At 42.2% G+C, this 17,452-nt stretch overlaps 2 protein-coding genes across 2 annotated transcripts in view; one reads left to right on the top strand and one right to left on the bottom strand.

Moving 5' to 3' along the window:
* Window positions 1–2,445: 2,445 nt before the first annotated feature.
* zmp:0000001268 (CYTL1 domain-containing protein) lies at window positions 2,446–5,150 on the bottom strand. Its single transcript, XM_063202601.1, has 4 exons — window positions 4,942–5,150; window positions 4,298–4,342; window positions 3,451–3,597; window positions 2,446–3,183 (listed from the first exon to the last, which is right to left on the bottom strand). Exons 1-4 carry the CDS (start codon window positions 5,110–5,112, stop codon window positions 3,127–3,129), a joined length of 420 nt encoding a protein of 139 aa, XP_063058671.1. The 5' UTR covers window positions 5,113–5,150; the 3' UTR covers window positions 2,446–3,126.
* A 7,366-nt stretch (window positions 5,151–12,516) lies between these two features.
* stk32a (serine/threonine kinase 32A) overlaps window positions 12,517–17,452 on the top strand; it is an 81,629-nt gene continuing 76,693 nt past the window's right edge. Inside the window, exons 1-2 of the mRNA XM_063202602.1 lie at window positions 12,517–12,772; window positions 13,652–13,811. Of these exons, the coding sequence (XP_063058672.1) occupies window positions 13,760–13,811 (52 nt within the window). The 5' untranslated portion in view covers window positions 12,517–12,772; window positions 13,652–13,759. The remainder of the gene's footprint in view (window positions 12,773–13,651; window positions 13,812–17,452) is intronic.

Here is a 17,452-nt window from a genome sequence, read left to right on the forward strand (position 1 = left end):
ACCACTAGGGGTACGCGAGTTCACCTCAGGGGGTACTTGGAAAAATGTAATAATAGAAAATATATGGAGTGTAGTCACATTGGGATAGAGGAATAGATATAGAGCAAGAGTGAGGGGGGTACTCATAATATGACAGAATTGCTTAGGGGGTACGCAGGACAAAAAAGGCTGGGAAACATTGATCTAGGCTACCAATTTGAATAGCCTGATAGGCTATTATCTACAATATCTTTAGGCCTATATGAAACCATCAGATGATAATCATGTGGCATTTGTGAAATTCAGCAGTCCCAGGTAGTCAAATTGAATTGTAAAGGGGATCATTGCTTCATGTTTAATAAACTTGACTGAAGTTTGGGCATGGAGTTCTCTCCATCTGCAGAGCATTTATCCTATTGCAAAAATAATTTTAGTAGGAATGAAGGGCCTAATCGTAATCATTGATTTCTAATATAGGCCTGTAGTATGGCTAAAACATCAGCCTTTTGTATTCGCACCAATGTTTCCTCAATACACTAGCCCTACACCTCCACCTTGTGGTGTCTCTGAATTTGCAACACCAACAGTAGCCTATTATGCAAGACTCATAATCCAAAAACAGATATGTCAGTGGAATTTTATTTATTTTTATGTATTTATTTATTTTTACTTTGACCAGTTTGATCAGTTAGTCAGAAGACTTGGCCTATGTGGTCTACTACTAATGTGACAAAACATGAAAGTGGTCTTTACCACATGGGATAGCCTAGACAGTGACATACACTACCCTCAAAGGCCTAGCGATACATGTGTGCTTGCGTGCTAAACAATGGGTCAAATTGGCAGTTCTGGAGGATTTAGGAGGATTTAGTATAGCTTTGCAAGCTTGTCTTATCTGTTAGCCTATAGCAGCTGTTCCCAAACTTTTTTCTGCTGGGACCCCTCTTCTGGATTTAAGAACATAGGCCTATTTGTGACCCCAAACCTCCCATTTTCCAAATGCAACTTTTTAAAAATGTGAATCAGAGGAAAAGTAAGTGCATGTATTACCCATTGAAGTGAATATTGTTACTAGCAATGTCCGGAAAGTGTATACAAACATATATTCAAGGTTTTATACAAACAGTCCTTTATGTCCGCAACCACCCTGCAGTAGGCTTTTTTTTTCTTTTTACTTTTTTTTTTTAGCTTTTTTAAGGAAACTGCGTAGCTTCAAGGTTGATACAGTGATTTTAAGATTGTTTTATTTAACTTTTATACAAAGTGTGGTCACCTTTGCCATTCAGTGTTGGGGGGGGGGGGGTCTTTCTGTTAAAAACAGACACATGCTGGACAAAGTCACAGGCTGTAAAATAACTGGAACAGAAGTTAAAAGTATCAGGCAAATCTCTGATGAGTACACTACCAACTTGGCATTAAAAATAGTAGATGATCCATCCCACCCCCTTTTCTTTGAATACTCCCTCCTCCCATCTGGACTTAGATACAGGTTACCCTGTTTTAGAACTAATAGAGGGTTAACATCCTTTGTGCCTAGAAGCATCCAACTGCTGAATAAGTTAAATGCAGACAGAGTTAACATAATAACTTTAATATACTGATGTATATACTGTAGGATTTTAATTTAATTATTTCTATTCTTCCAGGACTCTGTATGTTTTGTTTGTTTTTTAGTCTTGTCCTTCTATAATGTCGTAATTGTCTGTATGTTCAAGTGTTCCCAAAATGCAAAACAAATTCCCCCTGGGGCAATAAAAGGTATATTCATACCTTCGCGACCCCCAGTTTGGGAACAACTGGCATACAGTAATGTGTTGCTGCAATTATTTTAGTAAAGGTAGGTGTTGTTGTGCTATTTGACAACTGTGTACATTTACTAAATATGCTTATGTCTATCACTATCACAGATGTATCAGCAATTCAATTGATAACTAAAACAGTGTAACCCCAATCAGGAAATTGCCTGTAAATTTATCATTAGCGGAAAATCTGTTGCTGTTTCTGTTTGAGATCCTTGGCTCAGTTGTCAGTCCAGAGGGACCAGTGACATAGGCCTACACATCAATGAGAAGGACATTTGGCCAACTAGAGTATCACACATTTCCTTTTTGCGGCATGCAACATGCAAGCTGCAGCTCCTCTTGTCATGGTAGGCTATGCTTGTGTATAAAACACATATAGTGTGTGTAGTATACAGTGGTGTATGAGGTAGCTTACTGTATGTTGCAGAAAACTGTTTTGTTGCAAATATTTTGTCTCCCTTCGTGTGTAACTGTACCTGTCGTGTGTGTGTGTGTGTGTGTGTGTGTGTGTGTGTGTGTGTGTGTGTGTGTGTGTGTGTGTGTGTGTGTGTGTGTGTGTGTGTGTGTGTGTGTGTGTGTGTGTGTGTGTGTGTGTGTGTGTGTGTGTGTGTGTGTGTGTAATATAACACAAACCGAACTGAAAAAAATATATGGTACTGTATATAATATTTAATAAACAAATACAGAAAACATAAAGGTTACACACAAATATGTAAAACAAAAACGTAAAGATTACACACATATATAGTGCATGCGTTACATTCCAGTGTTGTGTTTAACACCCCAAATTTTGCTGTGCATTATCTTTCCAGATTCTTTCAGAGAGACGAGAAGAGAAGAGAAGAGAAGAGAAGAGAAGAGAAGAGAAGAGAAGAGAAGAGAAGAGAAGAGAAGAGAAGAGAAGAGAAGAGAAGAGAAGAGAAGAGAAGAGAAGAGAAGAGAAGATGAACTGAGTGATTTTACAGTGAAATGGAGCATGGTTTTACGCTGAACAGATGCATACAGTTTGTTTATACTGATAATTAGTTGCTAATAAATTGTCCTTTGTCCCATGCCTATCATGCCTATCTTGCCTCCCATGCCTATCTCAGGCCTATCTTGTGCAATATTGCCACCTAGTGGAGGATGACTGCACATCTCCCAGTTCTCATTCACTATGTACATGTACCTGTACGGAAAAGGAAAAACATTACATGGGTGGGAAGGAACTGATTAGATTTTTGTAGAATGTGCATAGGCATTTATGTTATTTTAATGCAAAATGTGTTCTCAATATGTAGCAAATCAAACTCAATATGTAGCTAGCAAATAATCAAACATTTTGATCTCAATAAACACAGCGGATTTAAGTTGTTCGCTCTGAGACCAAGGCTGCACAGTCATCAATCGTGAACACCAAGTCCTGAAAAAGAGGTAGAAATAATGGAGAAATAATTTCAAACCCCTAAACTAAAAGGTGTGCACTTGTTAAAAACACACACATGCAAAGAACAGTGATGCATTAAACGTGTGTGTGTGTGTGTGTGTGTGTGTGTGTGTGTGTGTGTGTGTGTGTGTGTGTGTGTGTGTGTGTGTGTGTGTGTGTGTGTGTGTGTGTGTGCGTGTATGTGTGTGCGTGTGTGTGTGTGTGTCTGTGTAAATGCGTGCATGTGTGTGTGTGTGTCCTCACCCCATGGCAGCGTCGCTCGATGATCATATACAGCTGTCCCAGCTTGGAGCGCAGCTCCCGCACCTTGAGTGTGAAGCCGCAGCGCTGGTGTCGCATGCGGTCCACCATGGTCATGAAGCTGCGCATGGTCTCCATCACACAGGCGTTCTGAAAACACAGACGCAGTCACAGACAGGGCCAATGACAGCTTTGTCTGGGCTCAGGACAAAGTCATATGAATGACCAACCCCCCCACCCCCCCCCCCCCGACCCAAAACATACAATGTAATGAGAACCCTGGGCCCCCTCTCTCCTTGGGCCCGGGACAGCGGACCCCTTCGTCCCTCTATGTTGACTTCCCTGTTCAAAGGCACAGTCATTCACACTAGCTGGCACAAAAGAAGGCTGTGAGATAATATGGGAGTTGGTTCCAGGTTTTACACTCATGGCTATGGTATCCTGCAACATGTACAGTATACTGTATGCAGCCCCACATTGCTGTGGGCACCGTACTTTGTAGAACTGTCAATCCCTTTGGGGTAACGTAGCTCCGATAGAGCATTAATACTGTAAGAGAATTGATCATGCTCATCTTCTCAATAAAACACATTCAACCAGCTCTTGTCAGCAAATCTGAATCATAACCAAATTGGAGACGTCTTTCTTGACAATTCAATTGCACAAAGGGCCCCAGGGCAAAACAATGATAGGGGCCCCCATATACGTAGCCTGCCAAGGTCATAGGGCCCCTACCACCAATACATGTGCTTGCCCCTGTCCTATGCTTATACTTGTATATGCCTGCAATATATTTCAAATACATACTAATGATGCCTTAAATAGTTCCAAAGAAGAAGACGATACTTACATGCACATCGATGTACAGATGAGGCATGTGCTCAGTGCAACGGCTCTACGAAACAGATAAAACATAAAATATAAAACACATAGGCCTACCGTATCTGAAATCCTCATTCACCACATAATAATTTATAGGCCTATTTGTATTTTCACTATACAGGACAAGTTGCTTTGTTTCGTACATACAAGTAGTTCATGTAGTTAGAATACAATTTGGATTTAGACATGCTGTATCTAATTTCTCCAACCTCGGCTAAAGGAATACCTCAAGTTTGCAAGACACTGTTTATGCATACTGAAGGCCGATGTGAATATTTTTGGTATGAATATTTTGCTTAAACACATAAGCTGAGTTTTAGCTCCCTAAAATTTATATTTTACAACTGGAGTTTTCTTAAATGCACCTGTGACAATTGTGTTTTTTAATTCAAATGCTGTGTTTATATGTACAGAAATATAAAAAAAAAATCTCTCAAATATCCACATAAAAACCTCAATGGAAGGCCTTAATGAGTACATTTCCGATTTAGACACACAATTAATTTCTCCAACCTGCTCCCTCCTTACATACAGGTGTCCTTATTGTACATGTGAACGCGATAGTTTGAGTGTATCTTTATGTGTATCTCCCAAATGTTTGCTGATACTCACAGTCTCAGGATCACGCTTGATTTCAGCTACGTGCGCACTGACATCCCTGCCCATGGCCAGCACCTTGGAGTAGCATGTCGGGGGGTGACTCCAGTAGGGTGGGGTCCCTACGACAAGAGGGATGGTGACGGTCATCATCACAAAAACCAAGCAGAACCTTGTGCAGGCCATTGTGACTGTATGTGGCTGTGCTCTTCTCTCTCTGTTGAACAGTATCTCAGCAGAGAATTGGTCCAAATCGGCACTTATATAGGGCCCATCCCAAACATGCAAACACACCCACCATTCCCGATGGGACTCCAGTTGGTGGTTGAAGATTGCTCAACCACCAGTCTTGCAGAAAGAAGGAGAAAAAAACCCTAAAAAACAAAACCAGACACTTGGGTTCCTTCATTTGAGAGGACATATTTCATCTCTGTAATGACAATGATGATGTTTTTTTTCTGCCATAGACATTTGGCTTTGGTGTCAGCCAACATATTTTGGTTTTGGTGTGAAATCTCCCCACGCATGCATGGACAGTTTTGCATACATAAACGCCTCTGCCAGACCTCCAAAACAAAAGAAAACGGACTGTTGATTTCATTTAATTACAAAATACAGACGCAGTAGGCCTACAGAAATAATGCATTACTTGTAACAGTATCACAGGGATTTATTCAATATCCTTATGCCCAGTGAAAGGGGATTCCATTGGCCAGGTGACCTTGGGTATGTAGTGGGACAGTGGACAGAACTGACAAAGGTATAGGCATGCTAAGGTAATTATTCTGAAGGACTATTAGGATATTCTAGTTAAGAACAACACTAACCCTTACATTCTGTACCACATTATAGTAGAAAGTCATCCTTCACCCACAAATTCCACATTTCACATCGACTAAGAAGAGATTTTTTGAAAACCTGAATTATTTTGTAACAGTATCACAGAAATGTATGCAATATCCTGGCAAGAACTGACAAAGACATACTGAAGTGGATATTCTGGCACCATTATAGGATATTAGATATAGCACGCATACAATATCTAAAACCTTAGGTGTGACACTACACCCATTAATTCCGCATTCCACATCAATGGGACATGACTGACATCCACAATCAATGTCAATAGATCATGACTGTTTGAAAATGCTGCCAGAGCCTATCTCCTGATTGCCTAAGGCTAATTTGGTAAGTTGTTTGTGCGAAGGGCCTTGATATCTGAACCGTGCTTTTTGGAAACCCAATACACAATGTTCCTTTGGGGATATCAAAAAGGCAAAAGAGCGTTGAAGTGTTTTCCAGTCAGCAAGTCCCTGCACGTCTACGAATTCCACAAAGCACAACAAATAACACCTTTTTAAGACCTCTCCTCTTTCCTAAAGGAAATGTTTAGCTGTCTTTACTGTGCTACTGAAATCTGAAAAGTAAGCAGTAGACAATTGAAGATATCTGACTCAGATTTAAAGATTATCACAGGCTCCACAGATTTTGATCAAACTGCTCCAGAGGATATTGCCAAGCATTAATATCTAACCAATAAACAAGGCCGGTTTCACCTTCGGTGAAGCACCGTGTGGCAATAACACCATTTTTAATCACATTTGTCATCGTTTCTGTCATGTAACAAGCCTCCTGCCCTGAGGCCTTCCACTAGACCGAAAGGAGGCCGTGGCTGTGAGTGGACATTGTGCTGTGTGCCTCCCCCATCTTCTCCACCTAGCCGATGACCACTTCCAATTACATAGAGAGATTATTCGCCCCCAGGGCTAATAGGACATTGTGGGGTGAGACTGTGCCATACATAGCCTGCCGGTGTCTCACAAAGCTTACAAATGCCTCTTACCCACTGCCGGCTTACTGGTAGGCCTACAGCTCAACAAAGCGTAACTCGGTCGCCACTTTTTGCTTTTCGAATAGGCATGACACAGCTCAATCGTAAAGCAAACAGTGGTGGTCGAGTCACGCTGTGTCGAGCTGTAGGCCTACCAGAAAATCAGCAGTGGATAAGAGACAAAAGAGGCCAATAACTGATTGGTCTCTCTCCCTTCATGTTTGTGAGGAAAGCGGCCAGGGTAACCTGCATGATGGAAACCGGGGACATTTCCCCCCAAAACTGGGGCCATCCCCTGCACATGTTTTGCAGTCAACATCATTACAATGGTACAAACAAATCAAACAATATTATGATACAAACAACGAGGATTTCATAAGTTTTACCAAAGAGAAACCACCAAAAAGGGGGACTGTCCCAGAAAAACAGGGACAATTGCAGGAAAAGGAAACCCTCATGGGCTGTGACCCACTGATGTTCCTACACGTGGCTAGAGCAGGAATATGTTCTGTTTGTCGTTGCAGTGCCAGGAAAATACAACGTCATCGAGTATGCTGTCATACAGAAGGAGGTGAATTTCCTTGGGTATCTTAGGGTCAATTGTCTAATTCATTGGTGTCAACCTTTTTTGAAGAAACAACCCCTATCATAAGCCTCCCAACACCCCCTTGACATAATCATAAGCCTTCCCCTCATTAAAAAAATAAGATAGATGAATGCCCCCCCTTACACCCCATGGCAACTAAGCAGCGCCCCCTCTCAGCTGTATCATTCTCTATGCCCCATGGGGGCCTTAGCGCCCCCGGCTAATTCTACCACTGATGTCTGCCTCCCATTCCCCATTGACACTCCTCCTGTCATCACTAAAACCCCAATTCACCACGAAACTCCCCCTCCGTTGCCACAGACTTGGATAAACAACATTTGTGTAACTTTTCCGCTGTTGTGTAATACACTGTAACTCAAGCAATTGGTAATGTACCATACTGCACATGTCAGTAAACAATATGGACTTTACTGAGCTGTGTGGAAAGCTTACCAGTCACATCCAGGTACACCCAGTTCTAGTCACCTTCAAAGACAATAGTATTCAGTATTCAGACATTATGAGTGGTTAAGACTTTATTCATTTTTAATATATTCAATGTATGAAAAACAAGATTCCACTGCAAAAAGCAATGCATTTATGAAATCACTGATTCTTGTTTGATGATGAAACCCTTTCACAAAAAATCTTTCCAAATCTACTTAAAATTGATCCGATTCTAAATTTAGTCTGGATTCTCCACCTGATGTGCGAGGCGTAGGAGGTACGTATTGAAAGCCACACAGGATGTTTCCACCACGGCCGTGCATGTGAGACCTCAGTGGTCCCGCTCATCCAGCTAATTGGTTATGAATGACCCATGAAGGCGTAGTGCACTAAAGTGGCCTTCCTGCCTGCCCATGGGTCCAGGGAAGCAGATGGGGGGGGGTGGGGGTGATGGCAAAGGGGTCAGTTATCCAGGGCCCAGGGGAGGATGGCAGCATTGGGGTTATCATCCCTATTTGCGAGGGGGCTTTTCACATGACTTTGTCCCGGGCCCCGCCAAAGCTGTCAGCAGCCCTGCCTGTGTCTGTGCCTGTGTCTGTGTGTGTGTGTGTGTGTATGTGTGTCTGTGTCTGTGTCTGTGTCTGTGTCTGTGTCTGTGTGTGTATGAGCGTGAGTGAGTGCCATATGGTGTGTGTCCAAAGAGTTTACACAACGCCATGCCACGTCTCAGGGGAGGCTACTTGAAAGCTACAGCACTCTCCTGCGGTCAATCCGACTCACTTGACCCTTTTGAAGTTTACATTTGGCGTGAATCAATAAATGTCGCTGACCTGATGTGATGCACTTTCAGTATGTGTACAACAATCCTTGGTTAGATAAAAGCCAACAGGGACAGATGGACCATGTACCAGGCCAGGGGAGAGAGCCCAGAATTGGGTCCCCACTCTTTTGGATGGAGGGAGTGGGGTAGCCTGGGGAATCCCAGGCCGCTTTGCATGATTATTCTGATCTGAAAGACAGCATGGATTCTCCACCAAAATCGGGCTCCTGAGCTAGGGAGCCAATCGCGTACTACTTACTATTAGCTATCTATAATCTGGCACATGCCATCTTTTTACTTCTGTAAACAATGTCGTTTGTACATGGTCCCTGCTGAACTAAACCAAATAAACTAAAACTAAACAAAACTAAAACTTGACATACGGAAGAATACAGTTTGTTTTATACAACGACATGATTGGCTATGGGCTACGTATAGGGCAAATCTTACATTTTTAACGTCCAAAAAATGGCCACGGGCAATCGTAAAACACACCTTTCCTTTGAAAAATTGCATAGGTAACAAATGAGATAGTCTGGTGTTAACCAGGCAAGGGGTGGGGGGCTTTTTATATGACTTTGTCCCGGGCCTGGTCAAAGCTGTCAGCGGCCCTGCCTGATTGCTCTACGCTTTTAGTATTTGCACAACAATCCTTAGGTACCTTCCAGGGGAAAAAAGCATTACTGTATGTGAATATCCCTGTATTATTCATTGTATAGTCCACTCTACATTGTCTGAGTAACCTTGTTCTGTTTTGACACCAGTGACTTTTTGAGACACCAACACTGCAGAAAACATGTAGCCTACTCATATATTCAACAGATGAGCATGCACCTCATAACCTTATCCCATCACATTCCCTGTCACTGCAGTCTGTATATTCAGAGCGAATGATGTATATGCATGAAACAGAAGATTGCCTTGTTGTGTTCACTGGTCTGTTTATTGAGCTCATACCAATGTTTATGAAATTCCATCGCAGTTTCTCGCATGAAATGAAAGGGGCAGTCAGTCCACGCCACACAATACTCGCTGCCTTTCTTCTCTTCTTCTTTTTTTTGCTGCAATCCTAAAAGATATCGTTGTGTTTTATCATTCAAGAGTTAGGATTTGTCACCAACCTGTTGGAATGGCATGTGTTACCACTCAAGGTAAGTTCTTGAAGCTGTCAACCTCTACAGTAACCAAATAGTGCGTTTCTGCTTTTAAACTTACTGCTTTTAGTTTCAGATGAATATAAACTAGAATGTAATTTAAGATTCACAATGTAAGTAGAGAGTACATTCCCAATGTACGTACAATACTAGTACCATGCCTTTTACAGTTGTTACGCTAGTTATTCCACCTAATGAGACTTTTACTTTTCACTTTCTTATTTCTTTAAACATGTGTTAAATTTAGAAAACATGCATGGAGCATCATAGATTCTGTCAAACTCAAGGCTCTGAAGGGAGTTTCACAAGTTGAGATAAGTGTAGGCTACTCAGATTTAGTATGCATGTTGACTCCAATAAGGTCTACACAGACTCAGATTTAGAATGCATGATGGATCTGTGGAAGTCTACACAGTCAGATTTAGTACACTCAATGGCTATGTCGAGTTAAACGCATACTCAGATTTCAACTCAACAGGTTCAGCTGTCTAGTATAGTCATGGTGCTTATATTCAAATTATTTTCATCTTATGATGACTCTGGTTTACAGTCTCAAATTCAATGTACATGATGGCTCTGTGTGGATCTAATAGCCTCTGATTATAGTATGCATGATGCCTTGATGAAGACAATTCAAAAGATGCAGCTGTAGCTGATGCATGGTGCTTCTACAGGGGATATCTACACATATTTAATACAGCATGTAATGATTCTGGATAAATTTACAGAGACTATAGAGTGCAACATAGATTTAGTACTCATGATGGTTCTGGCGAAGAGATCTTGGCAGGTTTAGAAGAGGATGCAGTGTTGGCAGAGAGCAAGCAGAATGACGATCCATAAATGTAATCAAAGACATCTCCGGGAACACTTTTGGTTAATTTATGACACTGTTGGCATTCCTTTGCTGCACTGCCCCTTGATTGTCTTACCTGCCAAAACACAGACAACTTAAAATGTTTCTGTACGCCTATTTCCTTTTTGAGGCATAAGCAGAAGGTAGTCCTTGATACTGTGTTGCTACCCGCAAAAATATTGCCTGTATGCGTATGAAAAATGAGCTGTAAATACTTGTTAAAAACACACACATGCAAAGAACAGTGATGCATTAAACCATGCAGGGGAGTGTGTGTGTGTGTGTGTGTGTGTGTGTGTGTGTGTGTGTGTGTGTGTGTGTGTGTGTGTGTGTGTGTGTGTGTGTGTGTGTGTGTGTGTGTGTGTGTGTGTGTGAGAGAGAGAGAGAGAGAGAGAGAGAGAGAGAGAGAGAGAGAGAGAGAGTGAGGGAGGGAGAGAGAGAGACAGACATGTAGTCTACCCAATACAAGTCTACTTAATTTATATACCAAAAGCAAAAAGAAAACCGAAACGCCATATAGGCTATATATATATATATATATATATATATATATATATATATATATATATATATATATATATATATATATATATATATAAATACCTTTTGCAAATGTTTGACTAAGTTGCCCCTCTTTATTAGCATCTGCTATGCTGCATTGTTTTCAATAAAGGACATTTCCCACAAGGTGGCAACATACTCACCAGGCAGTGGCTGCCCACCACCATGCGCGCGCGCGCGCTCTCTCTGTCACACGCTGCGCTCACATGTGCTGTCTCGCTCACCCCCCCCCCCCCCCACACACACACACACACACACACACACACACACACACCCTCCCTATCTGTCTGTCTCTTTCTGTAATACGTAGTGAAACTCTTAAAAAATGCCTAGAACACTGAAATTCAATAAGTGTACCGTAAAATTATCACGGAGTAGGCTACTTTTCCACACGCGTCCCTAAAAATGTTATTGAAAGGAGAAAGTGATCATGCTGGGCAACGATTCTGCTGTTGATATATCAAAAAATCGTGTCTGTAGGTCCATTAATAACCTTATCTTAACCTCTGCTGTGCCACATCCACTCTGTTACCGCGTTTAAATGTCAGCTGCAACTTCATGGAGATGGATGACTGGCCAGCTCGAGCCGCTATGATTTTGGCATGTGCTGGCCAGGTTCATGGTGAGAAGCAGCTGCGTAAGCAGATCTGATCTGGCCAGTCTGGTGACCTTGAGCTAGGCTACTCAATTAAGACACGGACCTAATGGATGAGAGCGCTTTATGAAGCCATTAGTGATTGTCTACCAGTTTTGGACGGTGCGTAAAACGCATGCGTTTATGATGGTTTAGAAGGTAATGAAAGACTCAACTGCGCTAAACTTGCAGCTCGTTTGCAAATTAGGCTTTAAATGTTAATTTATTCACATTAATTTGCACTTTGATAAAGAAATACCCAAAAAGCATAGGCCACCCTAAGTAACTGCAGAAATCATGACTTGAGAACAACGAGTAGCCTACTATTAGGCTATTAAATAAATGATAGCAGATGCCCTTTCTTGATTTGATGCATGCTTTTGATTTGATGCATGCATATTAAAAAAATCACCACAAAACTTTGAAACTGAAGTTATAAAGATACACCCTCGATTGTTAAGAAATGACATAACCGCCAACGTGTTTATGTTTATATTTGCAGCAAGCAGAGGTGTCAATGGACACCTACAGTGTCTAAAAACCTTTGCTTATCAAATTAGAGACTCTCCTGGACAGCTCCCCCACTAGCCTGCGTTGCCAAATTCTGAGTGACTTTGAGCACACGCAGCGTGTACAGCAGTCAGGGGAGATCGGACTCCATCCATCTCAGCCTAAGGTCCTCGTCAGCTCTTTCACCATCTGCCTATCTTGCGCAAAGTACTAACGTTTTGCCGTGGTGTTTTCCGGGGTGGCAATCATTTTGTGCAAACAGTTCACGAAACTGGAGAACTCGCATCTCACTCAGGCTACAGTCGGTGCCAACCGCGCATCGCTCACCGACAGGCAGCTACTCTTGTCTGTGGCAGGTGCCCCGACGCTAATGTGCCACGATGACAGTTGTGCCCAGGGTGTGATCCAGGAGTCGGAAATCTTACTGGAACATTTCTGAATTACAAGGTAGGCATGATTGTGCTCTAATAGAGGTGTCTTCATCGCCTGTCTTGTGTACAGCGTTTGCCATTTCGCCTCAGAGTCCACAGCTTTATCATTGCCCTCCTGTCGCCTCGCCATTGCGGATTTGTTGATCACTGTCGGTGTGATCTGAAATAAGTTTAGTGGAACATTTCAGTGAAGGTAAATAGCCCAATTGACACAAAGATTATTGGGTCAGTCTCAGTACACGGACGTGGACCACGTCGCGTGAATCAGGCGAAGTTATAGTTTAGTTTTTGCGTTAGTTTCATCTTGGAGTTTTGGTAGAAATAAAATACTATTTTCAAGTAGGCCTACTAATATTATTTAGCTGAACTTTGTTTTTTCCGTCAACGTTTAAAAGAAGCCCTTTGACTACAGTGACGGGGTCTGCACTCTGCAGGTGTAATCAAAAAGCCATCACGCCTTTCCTATTTCGCTTACCCGGAACTCCAGTTCTTGGTAAAGAATTTTTCTCACCAAACCTGTCTGAACTTTTCCCCCGCCATGCTTTCATTGATCTAACCGGCGGGTTCCCCGGAATGCTGTATTGTATATTGTGTCAACCTTGACAATTGCGACTGTAGAATGGCAAATGATACATCAAATTGAAGGGACAGGGAGAGGACGTAGTAATGGTACCCTGCTTCGTTCTCTTTCTGGATAGCACAACTCTGTCATCCATCACGGACACACTGCGGAGTGCGTACGTGTGTAGCCTACGTGTGTAAAATGCATGTGTGTAGGCGTGAGAGATATGGTACTTTGTGTGTGCCATCTTGATAGTACAGCGACGGGGGGACAAAATTGATGTTCCGGAGATTGAAATCCCGTGCGTCTCGTGTTTTTTTGGGACTCATACAGGTAGACCGGACGTGAAACACCAGGGGAGTTTGCGGTTGGCTATGCACGTCTCAGGCTCTGGGCCCGGGAACTCCATGGTGAACTGAGGGACAACAGGCGCATTCAGTCATGGGTCTTGGACAGTCCAGCAAGGCACCCACGGCAGAGGACACCGAGGAAGGTGAGTGAACAGGATGAACGTGTAATGAAATAGGGGATGGACAGTGTCATCTCGCCGGTGAAATGACGCGTTTGACTTGGTTTTCTTGGAGAGTTGTTGTCATCTGAGAGCTGTTCTCATCTAGTACACTGTCATCTCTGCGACTGCTGCTCTTTTTTCTGAGACTGCTCCCCTTTTATTATTTTCTGGACGATAACACTCAGATATTACAACCATACAAAGATCAGAGTGTCTGAAACGAATGAAAAGCCTGCTTCCTTCAGGTAATGATTCTACCCAATTGGTAGTGTGGTAACAGTGAATTAATGCCATGAGCAAAATGTATTTGATTCAAACTTGAGACATGAAATTGCACCATTTATACAGTCATGGTCTTCTCCCTAGTTTAACACATCAAAAAAAGTTAACTGGAATGGCTCAATTGTTAGCCATGTATTTGTTATGAGTAGCGTAGGCCTACTCAAGATTAGATCATAAACTGCAATGCTCAGTTTACAATCTAATTTCCATCCATAGGTACAAATATTTCCATTCCAAACACATTCATTTTTGTTGTTGCCCGTACATCAGAGATTGATGATCGTAGCGATTAGAGATTTATTGGTATGTCTCATTGTGGCACACCCCAAGTTTATTGCCCCATTGCCATGGTAATTGGGAGTGATGTGTTGTTAGCCAACCATTTACATGCAGTTACTCACCACATCAATAAGACTGATAGTTTTATTAGATAATCATGAGTGCTTGCACAAATGAGGCCGGGGGGAGCTTTGAAAACAAACAGGGATCTTTTTGATTATCGCAGCAATTAAAATGCAAATAAAATGACTGGCTCGTTTGGACTCCAAGACACCAGCCTCTCGGAGGACAAAGGGATTTGGTCACCAGTGAAAAAGGCTAATCAGTGTTTTGAAGTTGGTCCAATGGGGGGAAAGTCATGCCTTTTATCATCACATCCTCATAGTAATTCATTTAATTCATACACAGGGTCTGTAATTACCGAGTTAAGAAACAGTGAGGGGTGGGCGGGAGGGGTAATGTTTGTTCAGGACATGTAATCCCCCCCCCCCCCCAACTCACTGTGTCATGGATGTTCGCTGATTGGTCATCATGTTGTCTGGCAACAGGAGTAATCTCCTCCCAGAAAATGTGACTCAAGCAGAAGTTTACGGATGGCAAGATCAGGCTAGGAAAGGACATGGCATTAACTAAAGAGTGGTCTGCACATGTCAGCAACCTGATTTTTTTGTCATATTCCTCACTCGGTCTAAAATAATGAGTGCATTGAAACGTATGGGACACCTCTTGGGCCAACTCTGTCTCAGATCCTCCCTTCTCTCATATTTGTTCAGCTGCTATTTTTCATATGTGGTTCATGCCTTCATCCGTTGTTGTGAAAATGTCATGTCATGTAACCATTACTTACACCTCTCAAGCGTGCGTCACCAGGGGCTGCCATGAGAAAGGTGGCATTAACCCTTTCATACAGTGTCTCTTATTATAAGATTGTTACCGAGATGTTAATGACAGACCACATCCTAATCTACTTAAGACTCCCGGAAATGTCAGTGTCAATCCCAGAAATGTTATTTTGATGTTCTCGAGCTTATTCAGCAAACAGTGAGCCTGTTCACCAGTAATCCCATGATCCATTGCTGAAATTGTTTTACATAACACTTTTTTTAGTATATTGTTTTGGTCTTTTTTTAGACTTTATTAGTGATAGTTTGAGAGAGAGAGACAGGAAACGTTGGGAGAGAGAGACGGGGAAGGGTCGGCAAAGGACCCGGGCCGGAATCGAACCCGGGTTGGCCGCGTATTAGACGAGTGCCCTACCAGTAAGCAACGGTGGGACCTACATAACACATGTTCACCGTCAAATCTGTTATAGCTTTTTTTTATTAGTGCTCGATTTACTCTGATTTCATTTTTATCTTCTGCTCCTTTCTTATGTAAAGGTAGAGTATGCGATGGTGAACAGGCATTGCAACTACTCTGCTCATTGCAACTGTGCTGCCCATTGCAACTATGCTGCCCATTCCCAAATTTGATCTTTTCACTTATATTCACTCAGTAATAAACTAATATTCACTGGTCTGACCAACGTACAGCAAATGTTGCAGCTTAAGATGTCTTTTACTGGAAATCGCTGAAAAGCCACCTTTTTATGCATAAAAAATGTCATACTCTACCTTTAAAGCGCATTGAGTCTGTATGTTACCATATGACATGCTGTGTTACATAAATAAATTTGACTTGTCTTCACTTGACCAAAGGGCACTGTTTGCTGGGTGATCTCTCATCCGCGGGCTCTTAAACCTCAGTAGCAGTGGACTACATCCTGTAGTGTGTCCTGTTCAATCTCGCTCAGTGAGGAGCGCAGGCAGGTCCTCAGCATGTCATGCCTTATTCACATTTGACCCGAGACAGATGAGGCCGATTCTGTTTCTGTTGGCATGGCAACCCCCCGGGAGTGTCCCCTTCTCTCTCCCTCTCTCTCTCTCTTTCACTCTATCTGCCTGGCTGTCTCTCCCTCTCTCTCTTTCTCTCTCTTTCTTTCTCTCTGAAAGAGAGAGAGAGAGAGAGAGAGAGAGAGAGAGAGAGAGAGAGAGAGAGAGAGAGAGAGAGTTCTGGGGGGAGAGTCGGTATATGTGTCTGTGTCTGTATCTGTGTGCTTGATGTGGTGGCCTTTGAACTTGTTTTCGTTGTACCCAGACAGCCGCTGGGCTGTATTATATTGTTTATTATTATCACTGTGCTATCCTCCCTTAGGGAGCAGAAGGTGAGTAGCCTTCTCCTATGGAAGGGAAGAGAGAGAGGAAGTGATGTCATGTTAGACCATGATTATTGATATGTGAATGCTTCCATTTGGGCCTCTTGTTTAGACGTAAACAGGGCTCTTGCTCCCTAATTTTAAAATCAGTTTTCTAAAACGCACCTGCCACAATGTTGATCCACAGATCATGTGAATGGGATCAAAATATGTAAACCGATATAAAAATGTATTTTTAAAAAACATATGTGTAACCAAGGCCTTATGATTGCCTTCAAGAATTCCCCCTCCCTTTCGTAAACAATGGAAGTGGCTAAGAGCCAATCACAGATCACTTTAACCTTTAAATACCCAGGAGACTCAGATACACATGCTGTCATAAACTCATTTCTGCTCTCTGAAAGTGCAAACACATGTCCAAGTGGGTCATAGAAGCAGGCTAAATAAATAAGAGAAAGGCTCGGTGGCTTCAAGTCTTTTATTGTCATTACTCGGTTTCCAGTTCAGTGAAACCAGATGGCAGAACTATGGCGTTAGTATGTTTATATGTTAGTATGGCGTTCAGTATGTTTATGTAATCTTGCTAACGAATTTCCAATGAAGACAGGTGACTGTGATGAGAATGACTTGAGGAAATTCAATAAGCACTACCACACACTGCCCATCAGGGAATCCATGATTCATAGTGTGCGAGAGTTACTAATTATCACCAATTCCTTTTTTTTTCATTTAAAGTCCGTCGTGGGGGAAATTATATAAACATACTGTACATGTATATAGTATGTTTTAGGGCTGTGACGATATTGTATCGAACAGAGAAATCGCGATGATACACAGAGTCAAAATACTGTATCGTGATGCAAGGAGG

Source organism: Engraulis encrasicolus, chromosome 7, assembly GCF_034702125.1.
Source record: "Engraulis encrasicolus isolate BLACKSEA-1 chromosome 7, IST_EnEncr_1.0, whole genome shotgun sequence".
Classification (NCBI taxonomy): Eukaryota; Metazoa; Chordata; class Actinopteri; order Clupeiformes; family Engraulidae; genus Engraulis; species Engraulis encrasicolus.